General features: G+C 35.8%; 1 protein-coding gene across 1 annotated transcript in view; it reads right to left on the bottom strand.

The window, feature by feature from the left end:
• The window catches only part of MDGA2 (MAM domain containing glycosylphosphatidylinositol anchor 2), a 1,032,651-nt gene that overhangs the window by 452,569 nt on the left and 553,602 nt on the right, over positions 1-26,480 (bottom strand). Inside the window, exon 3 of the mRNA XM_066342601.1 lies at positions 19,025-19,199. Coding sequence (XP_066198698.1) covers positions 19,025-19,199 — 175 coding nt within the window. The remainder of the gene's footprint in view (positions 1-19,024; positions 19,200-26,480) is intronic.

The following is a 26,480-nucleotide window of genomic DNA, read 5'->3' as shown; positions in this document are numbered from 1 at the left end:
AGTTATAGACTCCTCTTCATTTAGTCCAAAGTTGGTTTTTCAAGATAATTCTTCTTATATTAAATTGTAATCCAATTTGGTCCTGGGAGGTGGCAGTTGGAAGGTCCACCTACTCTATCACCATCTTGGAATCTCTTTCAGCTGAGAAGCAGCCATTCTGTCCTTGTCCTGCTCTGGCCTATTTCTCATGTGACAATATGTTAAGGAATCAAGTGTGCATTTTGAGAATGTGCCACCACAGGTGTCTATGCAGCCCCTTCATTCATCCACTTCTACCACACTCATACACAGAAGGACCCGGAAAAGCTTTGCCTTTTTCTCTCCTAAGCTCTGAGGGCCCTTCTTTTGCTTCTGAATCTTGTTCCCTGAATCCATTTTTTTTTCTTTTGTGACTTTTGTTTTATTTTTGTTTTATTTATTCTTTACCTTTTTATTATTTTTTGACAGACAGAGAGAGACAGAGAGAAGGACAGATAGACAAGAAGGGAGAAAGATGAGAAGCATCAATTCTTCGTTATGGCACCTTAGTTGTTCATTGATTGTTTTCTCATATGTGACTGGCTTGCGACAGCAGACTGAGTGACCCTTTGCTCAAGCCAGCAACCTTGGGCTCAAGCTGGTGAGCCTTGCTCAAACCAGATGAACCCACACTCAAGCCTGCAACCTCAGGGTTTCAAATCTGGATCTTCCACATCCCATTCCACTGTACCACCACTTGGTCAGGCTACTTCTGTGGCTTTTAAATAAAATTTCTCGCTAGCAGGTTGGGAGCAGGGTTATCACCATCCAGAGAAACCTTCAGGCTTTTCACATGGAGGAATAAGGATAGTGAGGACCAGGTTTAAACCAGGAAGACCATCGCAAATGACATGAGACCTTTGCAACAGCACTTCCAAGTTAGCCCAGAAGTCATGCTGATGGTTCCAATAAAAATAAACAACTTGTCAATAATTTTTAGCTGTTCAGTTTATAATTCTTTCTAACAAGAGGAAATTGTATTTGAGGAATAAATTGATAACGTGTCATACTAATCTCTGAATAATTTCTCAGATGAAAATGTAATACACAAATTTAACAAACAAGGAAAAAATAAATCCCTGCTCATTCTCAAAGTGAAATGCAGCAATATACCTAAGTGAAATTAAAGTGGGGGATATATTTCAGTAATAAGAAGACTTACAAAATGTTTAATGGATGTTGGAAAAGATTTGTCTCACATATAAAAACTTATTAGGCTAATGGTTCTGAATCTAATTCCTTTTTGAATTAAAAATAAGTTTTAATCAAACCCTACCCTTTAAAGTTGTATGACCTCTATTACTCTGTGAGCAATACAGTCATGGCTGAGAATAAGTGAAAGAATTAGGTGAATATATTCTCAGAAAATTGTTTAAATCTCAAGAATCTCAAATAACAAATACATATGAGTACTTCAAAATTCTGTGAACCTACTCTTTTTTTTTTAACAAAAAATATACCTTCTTCCCTCAAAGACAAATCTTGGGGCTATTGATGAGTGGTCACTCACTGCTTTTTATAGAAAGCAAATGAAGCAGTATTAGTATTAATGTTACTGACTCTTGTCAATAATTCTGAAGTCCTAAAATTATAATTTCTTTGTTTTATATCTTACATAAGTAGCAGAAAACTACTACTAAATCATTCAAATAGCCTGAAAACACTAGCAGTACATTTCTACACAATCTTACAGCCTATCTATCAAATTAAACTTCCATTCGTCCTCTAAACCCACCATCTTAGTCACTATTCCCCCATATACAAAAAATTTAATCTCTCTTCTGTGCCTTTAAGCTGCTCACTCACCATGGAATACATCTGATCTCCTCTCCACTTATTTACAACCAACTGTGTTAAGAACTTTGAAGGGTCTCATATTTTCCCGAGTTGCAGGCTGACACATTTGCTTGCCATAGTTTCAAAGATGCTGACAGAAAACATGAGACTCCCGGCTCAGAGACAAAGGACTCTATTCCTCACGTCTTGTAAGTATGACCTGCATGTTTCCATAGGTCCTCATTCTCCTTCAGTTTCTAAGGGGCACTGTGGGGGAAGCCCAGGTAAGTATTGTATACACAATTTATGACTTAGAGCTAAGGAATCCTGAGCTTAAGAAAGTCCCAATCTTAAACACATTCTGCTAGCAAAACTGCCCATTGGGAGATATTATCTTTATTAATTATCCTGGTCAGGAAACAAATCTGCCTCCTGTTCTGGAGGCAAATACTGTCTCTAATAACCAACACTGCTTGATACACAAACATTCTTGAAAAAGAGAGTTCAGGACAAAGATAGCCAAAGACATGTAGTAATTTCTTTCAAATTTCATCCTTCACACTACAAACTAAACTCTACTTCTCCCATGTTTAGAGGTCACAAGAACATCTCACTGTGTTATCTGTGCCATTTGACAAGACATTCATATAGTATAGCATCATATTTATTATTTATTTTATTGCTTAATATTTGTATCCATTTAAATAAATTATAGTCCTGGGCAGATAGCTCAGTTGGGTCGAGGGTTGTCCCAATACACAAAGGTTGTGGGTTCAATCCTGGGTCAAGGCACATACAGAAACAAATTGCTGTTTCTCTCTCTTCTTCTCTAAAATAAGTAAATAAATTTAATAAAACTATATTTTGAATAGCCACTCAAATATTTTCTGAATGAATTTTTAAAAAGTAAACACTTATTTTTTAAATGTATCATTCTAAACAATATGTAAACAAATAGTAGTGGAAATTAACCTGAGTTTTATTCAATCAGGTTTGGGTGAAAAATGATTTAGAATGTGACAACAACTTTTCTTATGCTATTGTCTCTTCTTTACTTATCAGATATCTTTTCAGTTAACTTTATTTGGTGTCAAATATCAAGGAATATCAATTATTTATTTTTAATTTCATTTTTAGGTGAGAGGAGGAAAGATAGCGAGGCAGACTCCCACATACACCCCAACCGGGATCCACATGGTAACCTCACTAAGGGCTGATGCTCGAGTACCAAGCTATTTTTAGTAGCTGAGGCTGATGTACTTCAAAGGAGCTATCCTCAGTGCCCAAGGCCATACTCAAACCAATCAAGCCACTGGCTGGGGGGTGGGGGAAAGAGGGAGAGATAGGGGAGTGGAAAAGGGAAAGAAGCAGACGGTCACCTCTCTTGTGTGTCCTGACTTGGAATCGAACTGTGACATCCATACACTAGGCTGACACTCCAGCCATTGAGCCACCGCCTAGCCCCAGATTATCAAATCTTATGAAGAATTCAAGAAAGATGTAAATATAAATCTAGAATTAACTTTTTGAATTTACAACAATCATCTGATAAAATGTGAAATGAAATTACTTTTGACTTTTAAAAGCTCAATATTAATAGTAAAATCCTCCAAGGCAAAATCTTCAGATTTACATTTAATGATTTTTAAAAAAAATCAAATTATAATATATGCATATAGTTTAGAAAGCCAAATAATTATTATAAACAAAACAAAACAGAACAACACCTCAAGTATTTCCTGTACTCAGAGGGAATCTTTTCCAATGCACATTTTAATCATTCTTGGTTTTGCCTTTGTATTCTTAGTTTAATTGCTATTTATAGATTTTTTTTCATTTTCATATTATCTTACTGATTGCTTCTTGTTAAAGAGAAGACTCTCTTTCATACTAACTGTCTCTCATCCTCTTCATATTTTTAAAATTCTTTTTAGATTTATTTATTCATTTTAGAGAGGAGAGAAAGAAAGAAGTGGTGAGGAGGAGCAGGAAGTACCAATTCCTATATGTGCCTTCACCAGGCAAGCCCAGGGTTTCGAACTGGTAACCTCTGGGTTCCAGGTCGATGCTTTTTCCACTGCACCACCACAGGTCAGGCCTCCTCTTTATATTTATATTGTAATTTCAATAAGTCAAGTACTGTTGCTATTACTGGCCATATAAGTATCCTTCACAGCTGAACCTTGTAGTATATTTAGATTACATTTCATATGATACAACTGTTTCTTTGTCTTCTATTAATAATACTAATATTTTGTATACTCAATTTTATATGTACCTGTCTAACCATATTATTAAGCTTTCCATTAGAAGTGTAAAATTTTTCTCTAAAACATCACGTAACCCATCAGTTGCATTTTTCCCCCTGAAGACATTCTGCACAAAGCCTCATTCTTCTAGCTTCAGTCTGTCTTGTTTGCTGTTGAGGCCCAATGCAGTTATCGTCATGGTGTGTTGCTTCATTATCATCCTGGGATTCCCTTTTATATCTTCCTGCATATAATTTTTAAAAATTATATCTTGTTCTCTTTCTTGATTTAATTCCTACTTGGGGTGGGACATATATAAAAGCCGTATCCTGAGGAACAAAACACTGCAGAAGAAATAGGATACCTTACAGGTCTAAAAATGTCTTTTATCTTCTTTGATATTTGAAAAAAACCCAAAACTCTGGCTTATATAAAATTCTATTTTAAAAATAATTTTCCTACTGAAGTTCACAAGCTTTACTCAGTTATCTTCTAACTTCCTGATTTCTATTGAGAAATGTGCCATATTGATTTTAATTTTTTACATGTAATCATTTTAGAAAAAAAATTAAAAGTCTAGAAACTTCTAAGATTGTCCTTTGCTTTTAATGTTTTAAATTGCATGTTGATGTGCTTTGATGTTAATCTTGGTTATTACATCATGCTAGGCACTCAGCGTACACATGCCCAACTATGATAGGAAATTTTCTTAATTTTTTTTTTTATTAATAATTTTATTTTTTTAATGGGGTGACATCAATAAATCAGGATACATATATTCAAAGATAACAAGTCCAGGTTATCTTGTCATTCAATGATGTTGCATACCCATCACCCAAAGTCAGATTGTCCTCTGTCACCTTCTATCTTGTTTTCTTTGTGCCCCTCCCCCTCCCCCTTTCCCTCTTCCATTCCCCCCTCCCCCCCGTAACCACCACACTCTTATCAATGTCTCTTAGTTTCACTTTTATGTCCCACCTACATATGGAATAATGCAGTTCCTGGTTTTTTCTGATTTACTTATTTCGCTTTGTATCATGTTATCAAGATCCCACCATTTTGCTGTAAATGTTCCGATGTCATCATTTCTTATGGCTGAGTAGTATTCCATAGTGTATATGAGCCACATCTTCTTTATCCAGTCATCTATTGACGGGATTTTTGGTTGTTTCCATGTCCTGGCCACTGTGAACAATGCTACAATAAACATGGGGCTGCATGTGTCTTTACGTATCAATGTTTCTGAGTTTTTGGGGTATATACCCAGTAGAGGGATTGCTGGGTCATAAGGTAGTTCCATTTTCAGTTTTTTGAGGAACCACCATACTTTCTTCCATAATGGTTGTACTACTTTACATTCCCACCAACAGTGGATGAGGGTTCCTTTTTCTCCACAGCCTCTCCAACATTTGCTATTACCTGTCTTGCTAATAATGGCTAATCAAACAGGTGTGAGGTGGTATCTCATTGCCGTTTTGATTTGCATTTCTCTAATAGCTAAAGAAGATGAGCATCTTTTCATATATCTGTTGGCCATTTGGATTTCTTCCTGGGAGAAGTGTCTGTTCATATCCTCTTCCCATTTTTTTATTGGATTGGTTGTTTGTTTGTTGTTGAGTTTTATGAGTTCTTTGTATATTTTGGATATTATGCCCTTATCTGAGCTGTTGTTTGAAAATATCATTTCCCATTTAGTTGGCTTTCTGTTTATTTTGTTATCAGTTTCTCTTGCTGAGCAAAAACTTCTTAGTCTGATGTAGTCCCATTCATTAATTTTTGCCTACACTTCTCTTGCCTGTGGAGTCAAATTCATAAAATGCTCTTTAAAACCCAGGTCCATGAGTTGAGTACCTATGTCTTCTTCTATGTACTTAATTGTTTCAGGTCTTATGTTTAGATCTTTGATCCATTTTGAGTTAATTTTTGTACAGGGGGACAAACTGTAGCCCAGTTTGATTCTTTTGCATGTGGCTTTCCAGTTTTCCCAGCACCATGTATTGAAGAGGCTTTCTTTTCTCCATTGTGTGTTGTTGGCCCCTTTATCAAAAATTATTTGACTATATATATGTGGTTTTATTTCTGGACTTTCTATTCTGTTCCATTGGTCTGAGTGTCTATTTTTCTGCCAATACCATGCTGTTTTGATTGTCGTGGCCCTATAATATAGTTTGAAGTCAGGTATTGTAATGCCCCCAGCTTCATTCTTTTTCTTTAGGATTGCTTTGGCTATTCGGGGTTTTTTATAGTTCCATATAAATCTGATGATTTTTTGCTCTATTTCTTTAAAAAATGTCATTTGAAGTTTGATGGGAATTGCATTAAATTTGTATATTGCTTTGGGTAATATAGCCATCTTGATTATATTTATTCTTCCTAGCCAAGAACAAGGTATATTCTTCCATCTCATTATATCTTTTTCGATTTCCCTTAACAATGGTTTATAGTTTTCATTATATAAGTCCTTTACATTCTTTGTTATGTTTATTCCTAAGTATTTTATTTTTTTTGTTGCAATCGTGAAGGGGATTATTCTTTTAAGTTCGTTCTCAATTGTTTCATTGTTGGCATATAGAAAGGCTATTGACTTCTGTATGTTAATTTTGTATCCTGCAACCTTACTGTATTGACTTATTGTTTCTAGTAGTCTTTTTGTGGATTCTTTGGGGTTTTCGATGTATAGGATCGTATCATCTGCAAAAATGATATGATCATTTTTTTTTCTTTACTTCTTCTTTTCCGATATGGATGCTTTTTATTTCTTTGTCTTGTCTGATTGCTCTGGCTAGAACCTCTAGTACCACATTAAATAAGAGTGGAGAGAGTGGACAACCCTGTCTTGTTCCTGATTTAAGGGGGAAAGCCTTCAGTTTTGTGCCATTTAATATGATGTTAGCTGATGGTTTATCATATATGGCCTTTATCATGTTGAGATATTTTCCTTCTATACCCATTTTGTTGAGAGTCTTAAACATAAAATTGTGTTGTATTTTATTGAAAGCCTTTTCTGCGTCTATTGATAAGATCATGTGGTTTTTGTTCTTTGTTTTGTTGATATGGTGTATTACGTTAACCGGTTTACGTATGTTGAACCATCCTTGAGATTCTGGGATGAATCCCACTTGATCATAATGTATTATTTTTTTAATATGTTGTTGTATTTGATTTGCTAGTATTTTGTTTAGTATTTTAGCATCTGTATTCATTAGAGATATTGGTCTGTAGTTTTCTTTTTTTGTGCCATCCTTGCCTGGTTTTGGTATGAGGGTTATGTTGGCCTCATAAAATGTGTTTGGAAGTATTGCTTCTTCTTCAATTTCTTGGAAGACTTTGAGTAGAATAGGAACCAAGTCTTCTTTGAATGTTTGATAAAATTCACTGGTATAGCCATCAGGGCCTGGACTTTTATTTTTGGGGAGGTTTTTAATGGTTTTTTCTATTTCTTCTCTACTGATAGGTCTGTTTAGGCTTTCTGCTTCTTCTTGACTCAGTCTAGGAAGGTTGTATTGTTCTAGGAATTTATCCATTTCTTCTAGGTTGTTGAATTTAGTGGCATAAAGTTTTTCATAGTATTCTACAATAATTCTTTGTATATCTACGGTGTCTGTGGTGATTTCTCCTCTTTCATTTTGGATTTTGTTTATATGAGTTCTTTCTCTTTTTTCCTTGGTAAGTCTTGCCAAGGGTTTGTCAATTTTGTTGATCTTTTCAAAGAACCAGCTCCTTGTTCTATTAATTTTTTCTATAGTTTTTCTGTTCTCTAATTCATTTATTTCTGCTCTGATTTTTATTATCTCCTTTCTTCGGCTGGTTTTGGGTTGTCTTTGTTCTTCTTTTTCTAGTTCCTTAAGATGTGAAGTTAAGTGGTTCACTTGGGCTCTCTCTTGTTTGTTCATATATGCCTGAAGTGATATGAACTTCCCTCTTATCACTGCTTTTGCTGCATCCCATAGATTCTGATATGTCGTATTGTCATTTTCATTTGTCTGTATATATCTTTTGATCTCTGCACTTATTTCTTCTTTGACCCATTCATTTTTTAAAAGTATGTTGTTTAGTATCCACATTTTTGTGGGATTTTTTTCCTCTTTTTTGCAGTTGAATTCTAGTTTCAAGGCTTTATGATCAGAAAATATGCTTGGTACAACATCAATTTTTCTGAATTTGCTGATGTTGTTTTTGTGGCCCAACATATGGTCAATTCTTGAGAATGATCCATGTACACTGGAGAAAAATGTATACTCAGTCACTTTAGGATGAAATGTCCTGTAGATGTCTATCATATCCAGGTGCTCTAGTGTTTTGTTTAAGGCCACTATGTCTTTGTTGATTCTCTGTTTGGACGACTGATCTAGAGCCGTCAGCGGTGTATTGAGGTCTCCAAGTATGATTGTATTTTTGTCAGTTTTTGTTTTAAGATAAATAAATAGCAGTCTTATATATTTTGGTGCTCCTTGGTTTGGTGCATATATATTAAGAATTGTTATGTCTTCTTGATTCAGTGTCCCCTTAGCCATTATGAAATGGCCATTTTTGTCTCTGAGTACTTTTGCTGTCTTGTAGTCAGCATTATCCGATATGAGTATTGCTACACCTGCCTTTTTTTGGATGTTATTTGCTTGGAGTATTGTTTTCCAGCCTTTCACTTTGAATTTGTTTTTATCCTTGTTACTTAGATGAGTTTCCTGTAGGCAGCATACAGTTGGATTTTCTTTTTTAATCCATTCTGCTACTCTGTGCCTTTTTATTGGTGAGTTTAATCCATTTACATTTAGTGTAATTATTGATACTTGTGAGTTCCCTATTGCTATTTTATATCTTGCTTTCTGTTAGTTTTGTGTCTTGTTTGATCCTTCTCTTTTGTTTTTCTATCTTTTGTTTTTATTTGATTGTATTCCATACATCTTTCCTCTGTTGCTTTCTTTTTTATCTCATGTGCTTCTGTGGTGGTTTTTTCAATGGTGGTTTCCTTTGAGTAATGAAAAGGGTCCTTACCCTGTTCATTGTAGCAAACTATTTTGGGAGTACTTTTGCACTCCATCGTCCTTTGCTACTGTTAATCTCCATCTTCTCCCCCTCTTTCTTTTTGTTGTTGTCACAGTTTAAATTTGGTTTTATTGTGTTCTTCTTGGAGCTTTTACTTGTGGCTCTGTTTTTTTTTTTTTGTTCTTTGTATCTGATTGGAGAACCCCCTTTAGTAATTCCTGGAGTGGGGGTTTTCTGATGATAAATTCCCTCATCTTTTCTGTATCTGTGAATGTTTTTATTTCTCCTTCATATTTGAAGGATAGCTTTGATGGGTATAGTATTTGTGGCTAGAAGTTCCTCTCTTTCAGGACTTTAAATATTGGGGTCCACTCTCTTCTAGCTTGTAGAGTTTCTGCTGAGAAATCTGATGATAATCTAATGAACCTTCCTTTATATGTTGTATTCTTCTTTTCCCTGGCTGCCTTGAGAATTTTTTCTTTGCTGTTGGTTTGTGTCAATTTCATTATGATATGCCTTGGAGTAGGTTTGTTGGGGTTAAGAAAACTCGGAGTTCTGTTTGCTTCTTGAACATGAGGCTTTAGTTCTTTCCACAGGCTTGGGAAGTTCTCATCTATTATTTGTTTGAGCTTGTTCTCCATTCCATTTTCTCTCTCTTCTCCCTCTGATATACCTATTATTCTTATGTTATTCTTTTTGATGGAGTCAGATAATTCTTGTAGGGCTATCTTATTTTTTTTTAATTTTTGAGTCTCTTTCTTCTTCTCTCTGTTGTGCCTCAAGTTGCTTGTCTTCTATTTCACTAATCCTCTCTTCTATCTGACCTGTTCTATTAGCTAAGCTTGTTACTTCGTTTTTCAGCTCGTGAATTGAGTTTTTCATCTCTGTTTGATTTGTTTTTATAGTTTCAATTTCCTTGGACATATATTCTTTGTGTTCATTGTGTTGTTTTCTGAGCTCCCTAAATTGCCTTTCTGTGTTTTCTTGTATATCTCGGAGGATTTTTAGGATTTCTATCTTGAATTCTCTGTCATTTAGCTCCAAGGTTTCCAATATATTAATTTTTTTCTCCATTGATTTTTCCTCATCAAGCTGTGTTACCTCTCTTTCTTTTGTATCCATGATATTCAATTTTCTCTTCCTTAATGGCATCTGAGGGTGGTTTTGTTGATAGTATTAATGAGATTTAATAAAGAATAAAAAGTTTAAAAAAATAAAAAAATAATAAAAAATCGAAAAGTTTTTTTTTTAAAAAAAAATTAATAATGAAATAAAGAAAAATAAAATAAAATAAAAATTTTTAAAAAAGGAAATTATTCCCCCCCTCCTTTTTTCCTCTCCTCTCCTCTCCCCTCTTTCTTGAGAAAATCTTGTGGTGAACTGTGAATTATAACAAACAATGCCTGTGATGGAGGGCCTGAATTGGGGAAAAGTAATAAAGGGGCAAAAAAAAGAAAAAAAAAGAAAAAGAAAAAAAAGGGGGGGTATGGACCCACAAAAAGCAAATAAGGAAAAAATTTGGGTCAAGAATAAAATGATTTGCTTTTAGGTGTTGGTTGTCTAAGAGTTATGATAAGAGGAATAAGAGGAAAATAGAAAAATGGGGGGACAAATTAAAAAATTACTATTGTATTTAGTGGAACAAGAACTAGATAAAATGGAGATCCAGGGATGGGAGCACTGCTGGTGAGTTAAAAAGGTGAAGTAAAAACCCCCCCAAATGCCACAAACATAAGTTTGAGTCCCAGATAAGATAATTTGTTTGTAATTGAGGTTTGAATGAGAGAAGATGTAAAGGAGAAAGGAAGAAACTAATATAGAGGGAGAAAAGAAAGAGAGAGAGAAAAAAAAGAGGGAACCAGTAAAAGAAGAAAAAAGAAAGGAGAAAGAGAGAGAGAGTTAAGGGTTTTGGAGTGCAACCCTCATAGAGAGAAAGGAAGAGGAGAGAAAAGATAATGGGAGATGTAACACTTATGGGTAGTGTAGTTCAAGGAGAGGAGAGAGTAAGACCGGCAGAGAGTTAATCGGCCAAATTGGAGGAGGAAAAAAAGTATCAAGAATGAAGATAAGAGAAACAGACGAACAAATATAATAAAATGGGATAGGTTTTAAAGTCTGCAGATTATTCTTGATTTTGAGAGGTTATCTTCTTGCTTTTTCTTTTCTCTCCCTCTTCCTGGTCGGTGACTCTGTACCCCGGGTTCTGCCCCTTTGGCACGCTCAGGTAGAGGTTTGCAGTTGATAAGTCTCTATGGCAATGTCATGTATTGTGCTTTAGTCTCGTTGGCAGTCGAGGCTCATTAGCATTTATAGGCTCCGACAGTGAGAGAGTCCGTGTTCCTGGAGCCTTTCTCCTAGTCTTTCCTCCCTCAATTAGTAGCCTGATAATCCAGCTATGGGGTTGCTGCTGCCTCTGCCTGGATAGTAAGAGGCTCAAAGAGCTGGCAACTCCCCACTCTATTTCCACTCAGCACAGGGCTCTGGGTAAGGCTCAGTCAGTCAGAGCTGCTAGCATAATCAGGCGGGCTTTCCGCCCACTCAAAGACCTCTGGCTCTGCCACTCTGTCCGGTAACACAGGCGGGTGCCCACTTCCGGGGCGCTTGGAGGAAACTGTCACTTAGTATCTGCGTGCACAGTCCAGGATATCCGGCCAGCAGTCTCACGCTCTGAGTGAAACCCCCAACCGCATGGAAAAGTTGCAGCGTTGGAATTGGCTCTCGCTCCGTCCCCGTGTGCGGCTTTTGCAAGGCGCTGGGGCGGCCCGAGATTCCGCTTTGGCCCACACAAAGGCCCCTGACTCTCCCCCTCTATTCGATAACACGGGTGCGCACTGCCGAGGTACTCAGGGGAATCTCTCACTCACTATCTGCGTGTGCAGACCAGGATATGATGTTGGCCGCGTTTCGCTCTGAGTGAAACCCCCACCAGCACGGAAAATTTCCACCGTTGGAATTAGTTCTCGCTCCCTCCCGTGCGTGGCTTTCCCAGGGCGCTGGGGCTGCCCAGAGATTCTGCTTTCGGCCCACATAAAGGCCTCTGACTCTGCCTCTCTGTGGGGTAACATGGGCACCCACTCCCGGGGCTTAGGAAGAAATCTCTCACCCACTAACTGCGCACCGACCAGGAGATCGGGTAAAATGGCTGCCCCGCTTGTCTTTCTTTGTTTGGGTTTGGCAGGAGTGTTAGCTTGTATTGCCCGGGTTGCCACAGGATCAGTTTTTCCTCGGCTTGGATCTCCGTGCCACAGCCTGGTTCAGCCGTTTGTGCCGCGGCCTGGATCTATTCACCCCCTTTGCCCCCCTCAGTTTCTATATTCACAGTTACCAGAGAAAGCCTCCCTGTTTAGGTTAGTGAGGAAGGTGGAGCATTTCTTACTCCCTAATTCCTTCAGGGTTTGGTTATATGTTTAGCCAATTTTTCACTCGACCATACCTTCGGGTGTATTGCGAAGCATCTGGAGGCTCCAAGTATAGGTTTTTCTGCTTCTGGTTGAAGATCTTGTTGAGTTTTGGGGGAGATTTATCGGTATCGCTTCCTACCCCGCCATTACTCTGACGTCATCTCCCAATTTTCTTAATTTTTAAAAACATAATTACTTCATCTCTATTTTCTCTATTTAGAATAGTTATTCAAACATTAGATCAGCTGCACTAATCCTGTATTTTTTTTTATCTTCTCCCTCTTGTCCTAACCCTTTGATTTCTAAATTTTGTTTTACTCTATGTAAGATTTTTTCAAAATTATCTTCCATCCCTTCTACTGATTTTCATCTATTCATTTTTAATATTCTAAGAGTGATATTCTCTAAAAATTTCTAGTTTGCACTTTCCTCTTCTTGTTACATGAATGCAATTTTTTCTTCTTTTTATCTAAGATTTCTAATTTAAAAAATAATAAATATGCTTTGTTTTGTCCTATATTTTAACCTCCTGTTTTTCCTTGTTTCTGTTTCTTTGTTGTGGTTCCTCTCAGAAGATTGTCTCAAATGTCTGGTTATCTTTTGGTATACTCACATCCAATCATACTTTTTAATAAAGCTCAGCGGTGGCTCTGGTGATCAATAGTAGAGGTCACTGTGTGTTAGCTAGGCTGCTTCACCTGAGACCCTACTTGTCAGAAAGGGATAGCTTTTCTCCAGAGTTCATCAGTTGTCCTACACAAGAATTTTCTAATTTTCTGCCTAGAAGCCATTCTCAAACCAAATATAAAAACAATAACAACAACAACAAAAAAAAAAAACTGTGATGAATACACAGAATTTCACCTAATAACCCTGATTTAATTACAGTATGTTGCATCTTTATTTTGATAATTCTAGATTTCTTAATTCAGTGTCATACACACACGCACACACACTCCTGTAGAAATTCACTGGGGAGTTGGCAGGAAAATGGAGATTGTGTGGCACTAAACTGTATGACATATTAAAGGAGGCCTGGTCTTGCCTGTGGTGGCGCAGTGGATAAAGCGTCGACCTGGAAATGCTGAGGTCGCCGGTTCAAAACCCTGGGCTTGCCTGGTCAAGGCACATATGGAAGTTGATGCTTCCAGCTCCTTCCCCCTTTCTCTCTCTGTGTCTCTCCTCTCTCTCTCTCTCTCTCTCTCTCTCTCTCTCTGTCTCTCCCTCTCCTCTCTAAAATGAATAAATAAAGGAGGCCTGGTGTGTAACTCTGCTTATATACATTTTCAACCAATTCTCATTTTAGACTCAATTATACTCTCACTCCAAGAGCTAAGTAGTGTCTTCAATTCCTGAAGCTTTTAAGGATATGGTGGCAGGAGTATGTCTAGTTGTGTCCATATTCACAGCTTTGATTTAAGTTTTCTTTAGTATGCTAAGCGGTGGCCATTACCTGATCTGATTGTTTTCTTTCAAAATTTTTCTCTGCAATCTTCCTTTCCCATTCTCTCTATCTTTATTGAAATGTGTTTTTGTGTTTGCTATTGCTGTTTTATCCTTTTAAAATTGTTTTAATATGGTTTCAGGGAGAAGAAATAACAAACGCATACATTTAAAAGAGCAGGTTTAAGTAGAACTAATTCTATATGTTTCTCTTAAATATATACCGTAGCTGTTAGTTTTTAGACTCTCAGAAATAAGTAGCTTCTGAGAGTCTGAAAACTGGACTCTGAGTCTAGAATTGTAAAAAAACTGCAATTGATTGGCTATTGATAAAAAGTATTTGTATAAATGACTAAGTTAGATATTAGAAAAAATTAATTATTTTCATTAATATAAATAAACTATTATTAAGGAATTATATTTCATATAACTCTTGGAATGTTTTTATAATTTTTAAAAAACAAGGTGATAGGTTATATTAAATTGGAGACTATAATTATAATATTTTCTCAAAATAATAATACAGACCAAACTGTATTCTTTTAAAATAGTAAACAAAATAAATAACATTTTGTACTTGCTTTATAAAATCAAAGTGACCTGTCCAAACAGGCAGTGGCACATTGGATAGAGTTTCAGCTTGGGATGCTGAGAACCCAGGTTTGAAACCCCAAGGTCACTGGCTTTAACATGGACTCATCCGGCTTGAGTACAGGCTCACCAGCTTGAGCATGGGATCACTGGCTTGAGTGTGGAATGATAGACATGACCTCATGGCCGCTGGCTTGAAAAGGCTCATTGGCTTAGCTGGAGGTCTCCAGTCAAGGCACATATGGGAAAGCAATCAATGAACAACTAAGGTGCCACAACTATGAGTTGATGCTTCTCATCTCTCTCTCTTCCTATCTGTCTGTCCCTTTCTGTCTGTCTCTCTCTCTCTCACTAAAAAAATAAAATTAAATTAAAAAATCAAAGTAACTAATTTTTCTAACAAGAAATTTTGAAAAATTAAGTGAGAATTGCTAATTCAGATTAATTATTCTACTCAGATTCATTATGATGTTGATATATCTCATAAATATGTCAAAATATATGTCTAATAAAAATAATCTCATTTTATATCAATCCACATTGTAGCAAGTTCCTCTTCTGAAAATTTCCTCATCAAAATGATGAAGTGTTATAAGTGAATTTTATTTAGGTATGTATTAGTTCTCAAGTCTAAAATAATGGGATCAAAACATGGACTTTAATGAGATATATATTTTCACAATACAAAAACTCTCTTGAACTACTGATAGCCATAAAATTAATATTATGGAGTAATATATAGAGATATCTTATCACAAGAAATAAAAGATTAATTTCTATATTATTTATTAAAAGTTTTATTATAGATATGCCATAGTCTTCCTTAATTTGTTGTTACAAATATAATTCTTACTTGTAGATCTTTGGGGGGTAGGTAATTTTTATTATATGCCCATCTTGTGTTTCAAGTTCACTTGAGATTGATGAAAGTTTCACTGATGGAACCAGTTTAAAAATTAAAACAGCAATTTATATTGTATAGGTGATGACTTCAAACAGAAAAATAGGTCTGATTGTTTTAGTATTTCCTAAAATACTTAAAGCAAAGGACCTGAAATCAAGTGGCTCACTTGTTTATGGTTTATAAAAATGAATATCTATCCAAGCAAACAGTCCAACATCAAATCAAAATCCATGCACTAATAGATGTTAAATCTGTGATCTCACTTTGAACAACAAGGTGCCAAATTTAAACATAGAATTAATAAGTTAGTCACCTTCTTATTAGCAGTGATAGAACAGGTTTAAAATTATAAAGATTCATGTAGAGAATACACACTTAAACTTACAAACTGTAGTCTTCAGTTAAGGTTATATTTGGAACACATGGATTCATCAAATAGGCCTATTTGTCTATTGTGCAGTGTTCTTATCAGTAAAAAAATGTTTGCAAAATTACTGTCTGAAGGAATTTATCCAAGCCTTCACGAACAGGCATAACTCTAGTTTTTAGTTTGTTTGTTTTGTTTTTTGAGAGAGCAAGAGGAAGAAAGGGAGGGAAGGAAGATAGAAACAGCATCAACCTCTGTTCCACTGAGCTGAGCACCTGTTGATGGCTTCTCATCGGAGCCCTGACCCGGACTCAGACCAGCGACCTCAGGTGGAGCTGGCATCCTAGGGATCCAGCCAGCATCCCCTGTATCCAGCTGGTGACCTGGGTGCTCTGGAAAAATGCTCTGTTAATCACTCCACCAACAGGGCAAGAATAGGCATAACTCTTGTCTAGATCCCATACGAAAGATCTCTGGCATTCATTGGAAATTTTATGCCATAGAGCAGTGGTCTCCAACCCCCTGGGCTGAGGACCAGTACCGGTCCGTGGGCCATTTGGTACCAATCCACAGAGAAAGAATAAATAACTTACATTATTTCTGTTTTATTTACATTTAAGTCTGAATGATGTTTTATTTTTTTAAATGACCAGATTCCCTCTGTTACATCTGTCTAAGACTCACTCTTGATGCTTGTCTCAGTCATGTGATACATTTATCCATCCCACCCTAAAGGCCAGTCCGTGAAAATATTTTCTGACATTAAACCTGGTCCATGGCCCAAAAAAGGTTGGGAACCACTGCCATAGAGTCCATAATTTAATACATGTTATATTTTTCATATAATATAATTTTAGACAGATTATAAATCCTGGCCACCAAAAAAGTACTGAAAACAGTACTTTACCAAGGTTTGAATCAGTGACATTTCACTTAAATAACATAAAACAAAACATTTGGCAAGTCATGGTTAACTGGAAACATCCCAAAGGAAGTCAAAGAAGAAGAGAACAGAGCTAGTGCCTTCAGGAAGGTGGCACAGCCTTAAAACACTAGCAGAGATTGACAAAACGGGAAGGAGCATTGCTATCATTTCCACCTAAGGGTGCAATGTGAACTAAGTCACTGTAGCACCACTAAGACTGTATAGCAAGAGATAAGAACAGACAGACAAGAGTGGTACAACGCAGAATAGTATGGAAAAGGCTTTGCAGTAAGAGGGAGAGAAGAATGATTTTAAGAGTTCTTAAAAATATCAATTCCCTCTTTGTATTTGACTTTTAACCAAAAATACTTTTAAATTATTACTATTTACTGTGGCAATTCAGGTAGCAATCTCTTATTCATGACTTTTGGGGAGTGTTTTTCAGAAATTTTAGATTTATGAAAGTGAACACAGTATATACACCATATATGATATGACACAACTAGCAAGAGCTGTGGTGATACAGTGTAATCAAACACAGTTTTTCCTGAATAAAACATGTGATTATTCATACAAAGTAGGGTAAATAAAAAGTATAAAGTCTATTTTATTTTGACTATTACAATTAGTTCAGGCCAGATGTTGCCACCAAACTAGTTTACATCAAGTCTTATTTAAAAAAACTTAACAATAAACCCAACAGAACAAAACAAAACAAAACATCTCCATTCAAATTTCAGAACATTTTACATTTTCAAATTGTCTTTAAGACATTAGAGTTGTGTATTTTAAAAATTCATGATCGAAATTATAACAAAAATAAGCATAAGTATGTAGTCTAAAAAGTTATATTATAAAAATATTTGTCATTTAAATTAAATTTAGTTTAATATTATATATGAGTAAAAATACTAAAATATTTTAAAACTTATTTACTTATTGATTCTAGAGAGAGCAGAAGGGAGAGAAAAAAAGAGATAGGGAGAAAATTATTTTCTTTCCCACCTATTTATGCATTAATTGGTTGATTTTTATATATGCCCTGACCAGGGGTTGAACCTGCAACCTTGGCATATCAGGATGATGTTCTAACCAACTGAGCTACCAGGCCAGGGCAATTTTTCTTTTTTACAGTATATATAACTGAAAATATTTTATCTGAAGAATGGGAGCCAGATGCTGTCATGAGGTTGGGAAGTGTGTGTGGGTAAGGCCAAGCTGTGTGTCAAAAAGGACAGGAAGAGAACCATATAAGATGCAGGGCCCCAAGTTATGTGAAGGAATGCCTAAAGGGCTAGAAAAATGGATTTCTTCTTTCTCATCCTTTCTGGGAAGGTAGCAAGCACCTGAACGTGGAAGGTGAACTACAAATGCAGCCCTGTCACCCACTTCTCAGTCACCTGAATAACTAAATAAGATTCAGCATAGGATCAGATAAATGGATCAAGAGTAGTTTCAATCACTTTGCTAACTACGCAACACTTGCCCTGCATTGAAAGAAAAGAGGAGAAATGAAATATAGGTAAAAACCAGGAATTCTTTGTTACTTATGCTGAATTACTTTAAGGTGAAAAAAAATCCTTTTATTCTAACACTAATGAGTTAACAAATAAAATGTAGGTTCTTGTAAAGAGAAAACAGAGTAAAGAATAAAACTGTTCAAAAAATCAAAATGATTGTAGGCCTTTAATTTGTTTTGGTATGGAAGACAGTAAAGAGACCAAGAGAATTTCAAGTATATTTGCTAATACTAAAAAGTGAAAAAATGAGACTAAGAAGAAAAATATATCAACAATACATTCCATGTGGCAGAGCATTTTTCATGATGCTGATTAATTTTACCAGAGTTTGATCGAAAACACACTCGATACAAACATTTTGGTCTTTCACTAGCAAATAGCTCCACATATATAATAAGCATTTAAAAAATAAGAATAGCTAATATTCCAACTGGTAAAATTAGCAAAAGAGGTTACGGTATGTAGAGCATGATCCTTTAAATCAATATAAATATTCATTTATATACTTCCATGTAAAGATAAGAAGTATATACATTCAACACTAAGTGATTGGTGAAATTTTCAGTAATATTTATTGTTTTAAACTCATCTGGTTTTCGCAGTTCTTTAAAAATGTTATTTTATCAAAAAAATATGAAAATTTCTAATGAAGAGTCTTTCTTCAGAAAATATATTAAATGAGCAATCATTATCTTATATACCTTTCATTCTCAACTAAATAGAGCTCTATTTTTTAGACTAACCATAGGTTTTCACAATGCTGTAACAACAAAAAGTAGATCTCGAGTTGTAGGACAAAAGAAATCCTTAGTGGACTTATTCATAGTGTTCTTGGAAATTTACTTACAGTACACATCCACACGGATTGACTTTATCGCTGGGGACCCCAAGCCATTCTCTGCTTTACAGTAATACCGGCCTCCTTGGTGTCGCTGAATATTTGTAATTCTCAACGTCTCGTTGAAGACACTTGAGTCTTGGAATCTGTCAGAGGCACTTCCTGCTGTTTTGGTCCACCTGATCTGAGCAAGCATCAACAAAGATTGTTACTTGAGGTTGGTTTGCTCACAGAAAAATCAAAATTCAAATCATTTGAGGAGTTTGCTTTCAGAACTCCAACAATGCCATTCCTGGCAAGTTACTAAAAATTATAAAGAAAAGTTGATACTCAAAATTAAATGGTAGCATTTTAAATGCAATGTCATAATTGTACACTGTATATAATTTTAATTTAACTGAATAGAATTCATCAATAGCTTACTCAGTGTGGAAGACAAATACATATAATAGAAAGGGAGTTAAAAATAACTGGTAGTCTCTCCTTATCTGCAGTTTCACTTCCTGCCATTTCAGTGATGAGTGGTCAACCACAGTCAGAAATATTAAATGAAAAATTCCAGGAAAAAAAACAATTCATAAGTTTTAAACTGTACATTGTTGTTCTGAGTTACATGATAAGATCTCACAGCCTCTTACTCTACCTTGCCTTGGCGATGAATAATTTCTCTGTCACTTAATCGCCTTAAGTTATCACATATACTATTGTGTTATCATGGTGCTTGTGCTTAGTTAACCCTTGTTTTAGTTAATAATGGCCCAAGCCCATTCACATAACTTTTATTGCAGTATATTGTTATAATTATTTTGATTTATTATTATTGTTAATCTCTTGCTATCACTAATATATAAGTTAAACTTTACCATATACTGTATATATATGAAAAAACATAGTATATCTAGGGTTCATTACTATCTTCAGTTTCAAACATCCACTGAGCGTCTCAGAACATACACCTAAGAATACGAGGGTACCTACTGGCATACATTGGAAACACAAATTAGGTTCTCTTTTTCTTGGACACTTAAAATTTTCTTTTATATCTTCCAAACCCTGTAAGGTACTTTTTAGTAATTAGTACAGAGACCAAAGGTTGACTCTCAGTTTCTTTTTGGATATGTTTCATTATTTTATTTTAAATGTCCTGTTTTATTTAGATAATTTAAGAATACTATTATAATGGCTTATTGAGATTATATATAATTTTATACACCTGATTGTTAAAAGCCCCCTTCTTATGGCTTTGATTTCATAAGCCCACAAATGACTTGTGTGTTTTGATAATTAGAATTTACTCTACATCAATAATTATTTCCAAAAATATGTAAACTTTTCCAAAGAGAACATCTCTATTACCCTGCCAAAACACTTTGAATATCTAAAACATTCCATTATAAACAATACCATTCTTTTAAACACAGCTGTGGATGGCAGACTTAGTTTTTGTTAGTAATAAAGACTGGTATTCAACTCAAATTTTGTGTTATTTTAGTTTATAAACCTGAACAAAAGCCACATGATAGTACTGTAAAGTGATAAAACATGGAAGGTGAAAAAAATATTGTTTTTTATTTTTTCTCTTTATCCCTGCTATATAATATATATTTGCTTGTTTTATTTTTAGGTTAAGATACAACTGATACAAATCTAAGAAACATGAAAAAATGACACTAAAAACTGCATCTTCCAAATTGAAATCCTATAATACTGATATATCTATACTATTTTCATAAAATATTAGATTTTATGATCTAATAACATTAAAGTTATCTTTAAAAAGTTCTCAAAATCATTAAAATATCAATATGAATATAATATTTGGCCTCAGTTGAATGAAATAAAAATATTGATTAGATATAAAAATTCAGTAATTCATAAAGTATATTTAATCAGCACATAGAATATACAGAGCATGGAATATACTATGCATAGAAAATACAGAGAAGTAAAAGGCATGATTCCTGATTTCAAGCAGTTTATAAGCTGGTTACTAGCATGCTCATAAAAAGACAAGGTGTAACTAGGGACTTGGTTTGATAAATATTATTTCCATGGGGAAATCTAGGGTTTTAGTTTTATTTAAATTTCAAAAGCTATAGGTAAATAAATAAGGAAGACAAGTTTCATATATTTGTTCTTATGTAGAGATATGTTATTTCTAAGATAATAGATATTTCTAAGACATAATCTAAGATACAAATAAAACACAATTCCAATTAAAATACCATTTACTTTAACTATCATACCCAAAATTGATTTTGAAACTAAATATAGATAATGTGAGAGACATCAGAGAGATGGCACTGTGAGGGGTGCTCCTGATATTTCCTCTTGAAATTTCAACAAATTCAACAACTAAAGACAGAGAAAAAATCTCAGGGGCATCTGAAATATACACACACCAGACAAAGGTATGACTGGGCAAAAGCGTGGCTGAATATATAATCCACTCTGAAGGATATAAGACAGAGAACAGAGTATTCTGCTTTTCTCACTGATCTGAGGAAGGGCCGCATTCATTTGGAACTGAGAGAAACGGAGGATCTGGGGTAGTGGGAAGAAGCTGGGATAGGGTGGATGATCAAGCAGAGGAGAGAGTGCACCCACTCCGCCTGAGATCTCAGACATGGAGCTGGAACAGCCTGCATGATCTGACAGAGGTTGCCAGAGCGGCTTTGGGCTTTGTGTGCTCCCAGTCCATGATCGTGGGTGGTGTGTGAGTGGCTCCACGTGGCACCTCTGGCAAGGGCACGCACATACACAGGCAGAAGGGCTAGGCCTGAGATTGTCAGCAGTGGACTTCTGCGTGGGCTGTACCAGCATTTCTGTGTGGTCCAGGCTCCCCAATCAACAGCATGGGAAGCGCACAAGGACTGGGATCCCTAGGCCTCGACTTGTCCGAGCAGGGGGCCTCTATGAGCCAATACAGGTCTCAAGGCACTTTTCTACATTCCCAGCACTGACTCAGATCACAGGGTTGTGTGCCTAAGTGGGTGGGAGCAGACCTCTGTATGAACTGCAGGAGTCCTGGGGGCTGGACATGCATGCAGCTTGCTGTGGGCTACCTAACAGGGCATAAGGGAGAAAAACCTGTGGAGATTAGACTCACAGAGAGCTGAAGCATACAAGACATGCCTGGGTTCCCTAAGAAAGCAGCCTGATCAGCAGTGGGCTCCCAGCCCACAGCACGCTGAGATATGCTAGACCTGTCAGCCGGCCCCTAGAAAGGTGCTAGATCTACAATCGGCTCCCAGTCTTCCCTGCTTTTGCTGGCGGCTCTGGTTGGCACAGCCTTACCCAGAACTATGCTTTGAGCAGTCCTGGAGGAAGGACCTGGCTGCTCTTAGAGCCTCTTGCTCTGCAAGCAGTGGATGGGGCAACCTCACAGTTAAGTCCCCAGTCTGCTAGCTCAAGAGAGAGAGAGGTGGGGAGAGGCACCCGGAAAAATAGCTGAGTCTCCCCATATGGGAGCCTGCAAACCCTAACAAGCCCCACCTACCAATGGGACTGAGGTCCAGCATACATTGTTGCCATAGCAACAAAACACTAAATCTCTGCTCAAGAGCCTCACAGGGGCAAAACCTATAGCACAGTGCCACCTGCTGGAAAAAAAAAGAAGCTACCTTTGAAAATCAGAAAAAAATTACATTTTTTATAACTTCTATTTTTTTCTTTATTTTTCCACTTTTATTATTTTATCTTCTTTCCATTTTATTCCTTCCTTTTCCTTTTGAACTTCATTATCCATAGTTGTTACATTTTTTCATTCTTGTTTTTTAACTTGTTCTTTTCATCTTTTCTCCTTTTTTTTCTCTCATTCAATTGTCAATAACCAGCAAATTATTTATTTTGGATTCATATTTTTCTTTGTGGCATTTTGCATAATTTTTACTTCATTTTTTGTCTTTTTGTCATTTTTCCCTCAGTTCTGGCTCCCCATTCTCTGAAGTTTTTGTTCCACTTATGATAATAGAATTTTCATTTCTTCACTGTATCTTTTCAATTTTTATTTTATTTTTTAATTATCTCTTATTAGTGTTATTAACAATATCACTCTCAAATACCATTAAGAAAAAAGAAATTAAATATCATGGATACAAAAGACAGAGATGTAGCTCAGAATGATGATGAAAAATCTCTAGAAAAAAAATTTAATTACTTGGAAACCTTGGGGTTAAATCACAGAGAATTAAAAATTGAAGTCCTAAAAATACTCAGGGAAGTACAAGAAAGCACGGAAAGGCAATTTAGATAGCTCAAAAAATAATTCAATGAACAATAAGAATACATCATCAATGAAATTAAAACTATAATAAGGAATCAAACAGAGATGAAAAACTCAATACATGAACTGAAAAATGAAGTAACAAGCTTAGCTAATAGAATAGGCCAGATAGAGGAGAGAATTATTGACATAGAAGACAGGTAATTAGAGACACTACAGAGAGAAGAAAAGAGACACTCAGAAATTTAAAAAAAAATGAGAAAGCTCTACAGGAATTGTTCGACTCTATCAGAAAGAGCAACATAAGAAAAATGAGTATATTAAAAGGAGAAGAGAGAGAAAATGGAATGGAGACCATATTCAAACAAAAAATAGACAAGAACTTCATAAGCCTATGCAAAGAATTAGAGTCTCGAATCCAAAAAGCAAACAGAACACTGAGTTACCTTAACTCAAACAGACCTACTCCTAGGTATATCAAAATGAAATTAACACAAACCAGTGACAAAGAAAAAATCCTAAAAGCAGATAGGAAAAAGAATACAACATATAAAGGAAGGCCCATTAGGCTATCATCAGATTTCTCAGCATAAATTCTACAAGCCAGAAGAAAATGGACCCCAATATTTAAAGTATTGAAAAAGAGGAAATTCCAGCCAAGAATACTATATAATCAAAGCTATCCTTCAAATATGAAGGGGAAATGAAAACATTCACAGATACAGAAAAGATGAGAGAATTTATCACCAGAAAACCCCCACTTCAGGAAATACTAAAGGGAGTTATCTGACCAGATACAAAAACAAAACAATACAAAATTACAAGTGAAAGCTCCAACAAGATCACAATAAAAAGATTAATCTGTGACAACAAAAAAAAGGGGGGGAGAAGACAAAGATTAACAGTAGCAAAGGAGGATGCAGTGCAAAAGCACTCATGAGATAATGTACTACAATCAATGATATATATCCTTTTTATTACCTAATGGTAACCACCCCTAAAAAAACCACTACAGAAACACATGGCTTTAAAAAAGAAGAAACAGAGGAAAGAAGTATGGAATACAACCAAACAAAAACAATTGACAGAAAAAACAGAAGAACCAAACAAGATACAGAGCTATCAGAAAGCAATATATAAAATGGCAATAGGAAACCCTCAAGTGTCAATGATTACATTAAATGTAAATGGACTGAATGCACCAATAAAAAGACACAAGAGTAGCAGAGTGGATCAAAAAAGAAAATTCAACTGTATTCTACCTTCAAGAAATACATCTAAGCTACAAGGATAAAGGCAAATTCAAAGGGAAAGGTTGAAAAACGATTCTCCAAACAAATAACATCCAAAGAAAAGCAGAGGTAGCCATACTCAGATCTAACAATGCTGACTACAAAACAGCAAAGATAATCAGAGACAAAGAGCATCATTTCATAATGATAAAGAGAACATTGAATCAAGAAAACAACACTTTTTAATATATATGGACCAAACCAAGAAGCATGAAATATATAAGACATTTACCTACTGATCTAAAAATAAAAACCAACAAAAATACAGTCATACTTGGAAACCTCAATACAGTACTGACAGCTCTCGATTGTTCATCCAAACAGAAAATCAATAAAGAAATATGTGCCTTAAATGAAACACTAGAATAATTGGATATGATAGACAGCTACAGGACATTTCATCCCAAAATGCCAGAGTATATATTTTTTTACAGTGTACGTGGAATATTCTCAAGAATTGTCCATATATTGGGCCACAAAACAAACAGCAACAAATTTAGAAAGATTGAAATTATACCAAGTATATTCTCTGACCATAAAGCTTTGAAACAAGAATTCAACTGCAAAAAAGAAGTAAACAAAGCCACAAAAATGTGAAAATTAAACAACATCCCTCTAAAAAATGAGAGGGTCAAAGAAGAAATAAAAGCAGAGATCAAAAGATACATATAGAGGCCCTGGCCAGTTAGCTCAGTGGTAGAGCATTGGCCTGGCATGTGGGAGTCCTGGGCTCAATTCCCGGCCAGGGCACACAGGAGAAGTGCCCATCTGCTTCTCCACCCCTCCCCCTCTCCTTCCTCTCTGTCTCTCTCTTCCCCTCCCGCAGAAAAGGCTCCATTGGAGCAAAGTTTGCCCAGGTGCTGAGGATGGCTCTGTGGCCTCTGCCTCAGGTGCTAGAATGGCTCTAATTGCAGCAGAGCGACGCCCCAGATGGGCAGAGCATCGCCCCCTGGTGGGCATGCCAGGAGAATCCCGGTCGGGCGCATGCGGGAGTCTGTCTGACTGCCTCCCTGTTTCCAACTTCAGAAAAATACAAAAAAAAAAAAAAGATACATATAGACAAATGAAAATAACAATATGACATATCAGAATCTCTGGGATGCAGCAAAAGCAGTAATAAGAGGGAAGTTCATATCACTACAGGCTTATATGAACAAACAAGAGAGAGCCCAAGTAAAGAACTTAACATCGCATCTTAAGGAACTAGAAAAAGAACAAAGGCAACCCAAAACCAGCAGAAGAAAGGAAATAATAAAAATCAGAGCAGAAATAAATGAAACAAAGAACAGAAAAACTATAGAAAAAAATCAGTAAAACAAGTAACTGGTTCTTTGAAAGAATCAAGAAAATTGACAAACCCTTGGCAAGACTCATTAAGGAAAAAAGAGAAAGAACTCATATAAACAAAATCCAAAATGAAAGAGGAGAAATCACCACAGATATCATAGATATACAAAGAATTATTGTAGAATACTATAAAAACTATATGTCACCAAATTTAACAATGAAGAAGAAATGGATAAATTCCTAGAACAATACTCTCCCTAGACTGATTCATGAAGAAGTAGATAGCCTAAACAGACCCATAAGCAGGGAGGAAATAGAAACAACTGTCAAAAATCCCTCAAAAAATAAAAGTCCAGGGGCAGATGGCTATACTAGTGAATTCTACCAAACATTCAAAGAAGACTTGGTTCCTAGTCTACTCAAAGTCTTCCCAAAAATTCATGAAGCAATACTTCCAAACACATTTTATGAGGCCAACATAACCCTCATACCAAAACCTGGCAAGAAGAACACAAAAAAAGAAAACTACAGACCAACATCTTTAATGAATACACATGCTAAAATCCTAAACAAAATACTAGCAAATAGAATACAAAAACACAGTAAAAAAAATAATTCAGCCTGACCAGGCGGTGATACAGTGGATAGAGCATTGGACTGG

This window comes from Saccopteryx leptura, chromosome 6, assembly GCF_036850995.1.
Source record: "Saccopteryx leptura isolate mSacLep1 chromosome 6, mSacLep1_pri_phased_curated, whole genome shotgun sequence".
Classification (NCBI taxonomy): Eukaryota; Metazoa; Chordata; class Mammalia; order Chiroptera; family Emballonuridae; genus Saccopteryx; species Saccopteryx leptura.
Note: the sequence above shows the minus strand (reverse complement) of the source record. Positions and strands in the feature narration are given on the sequence as shown.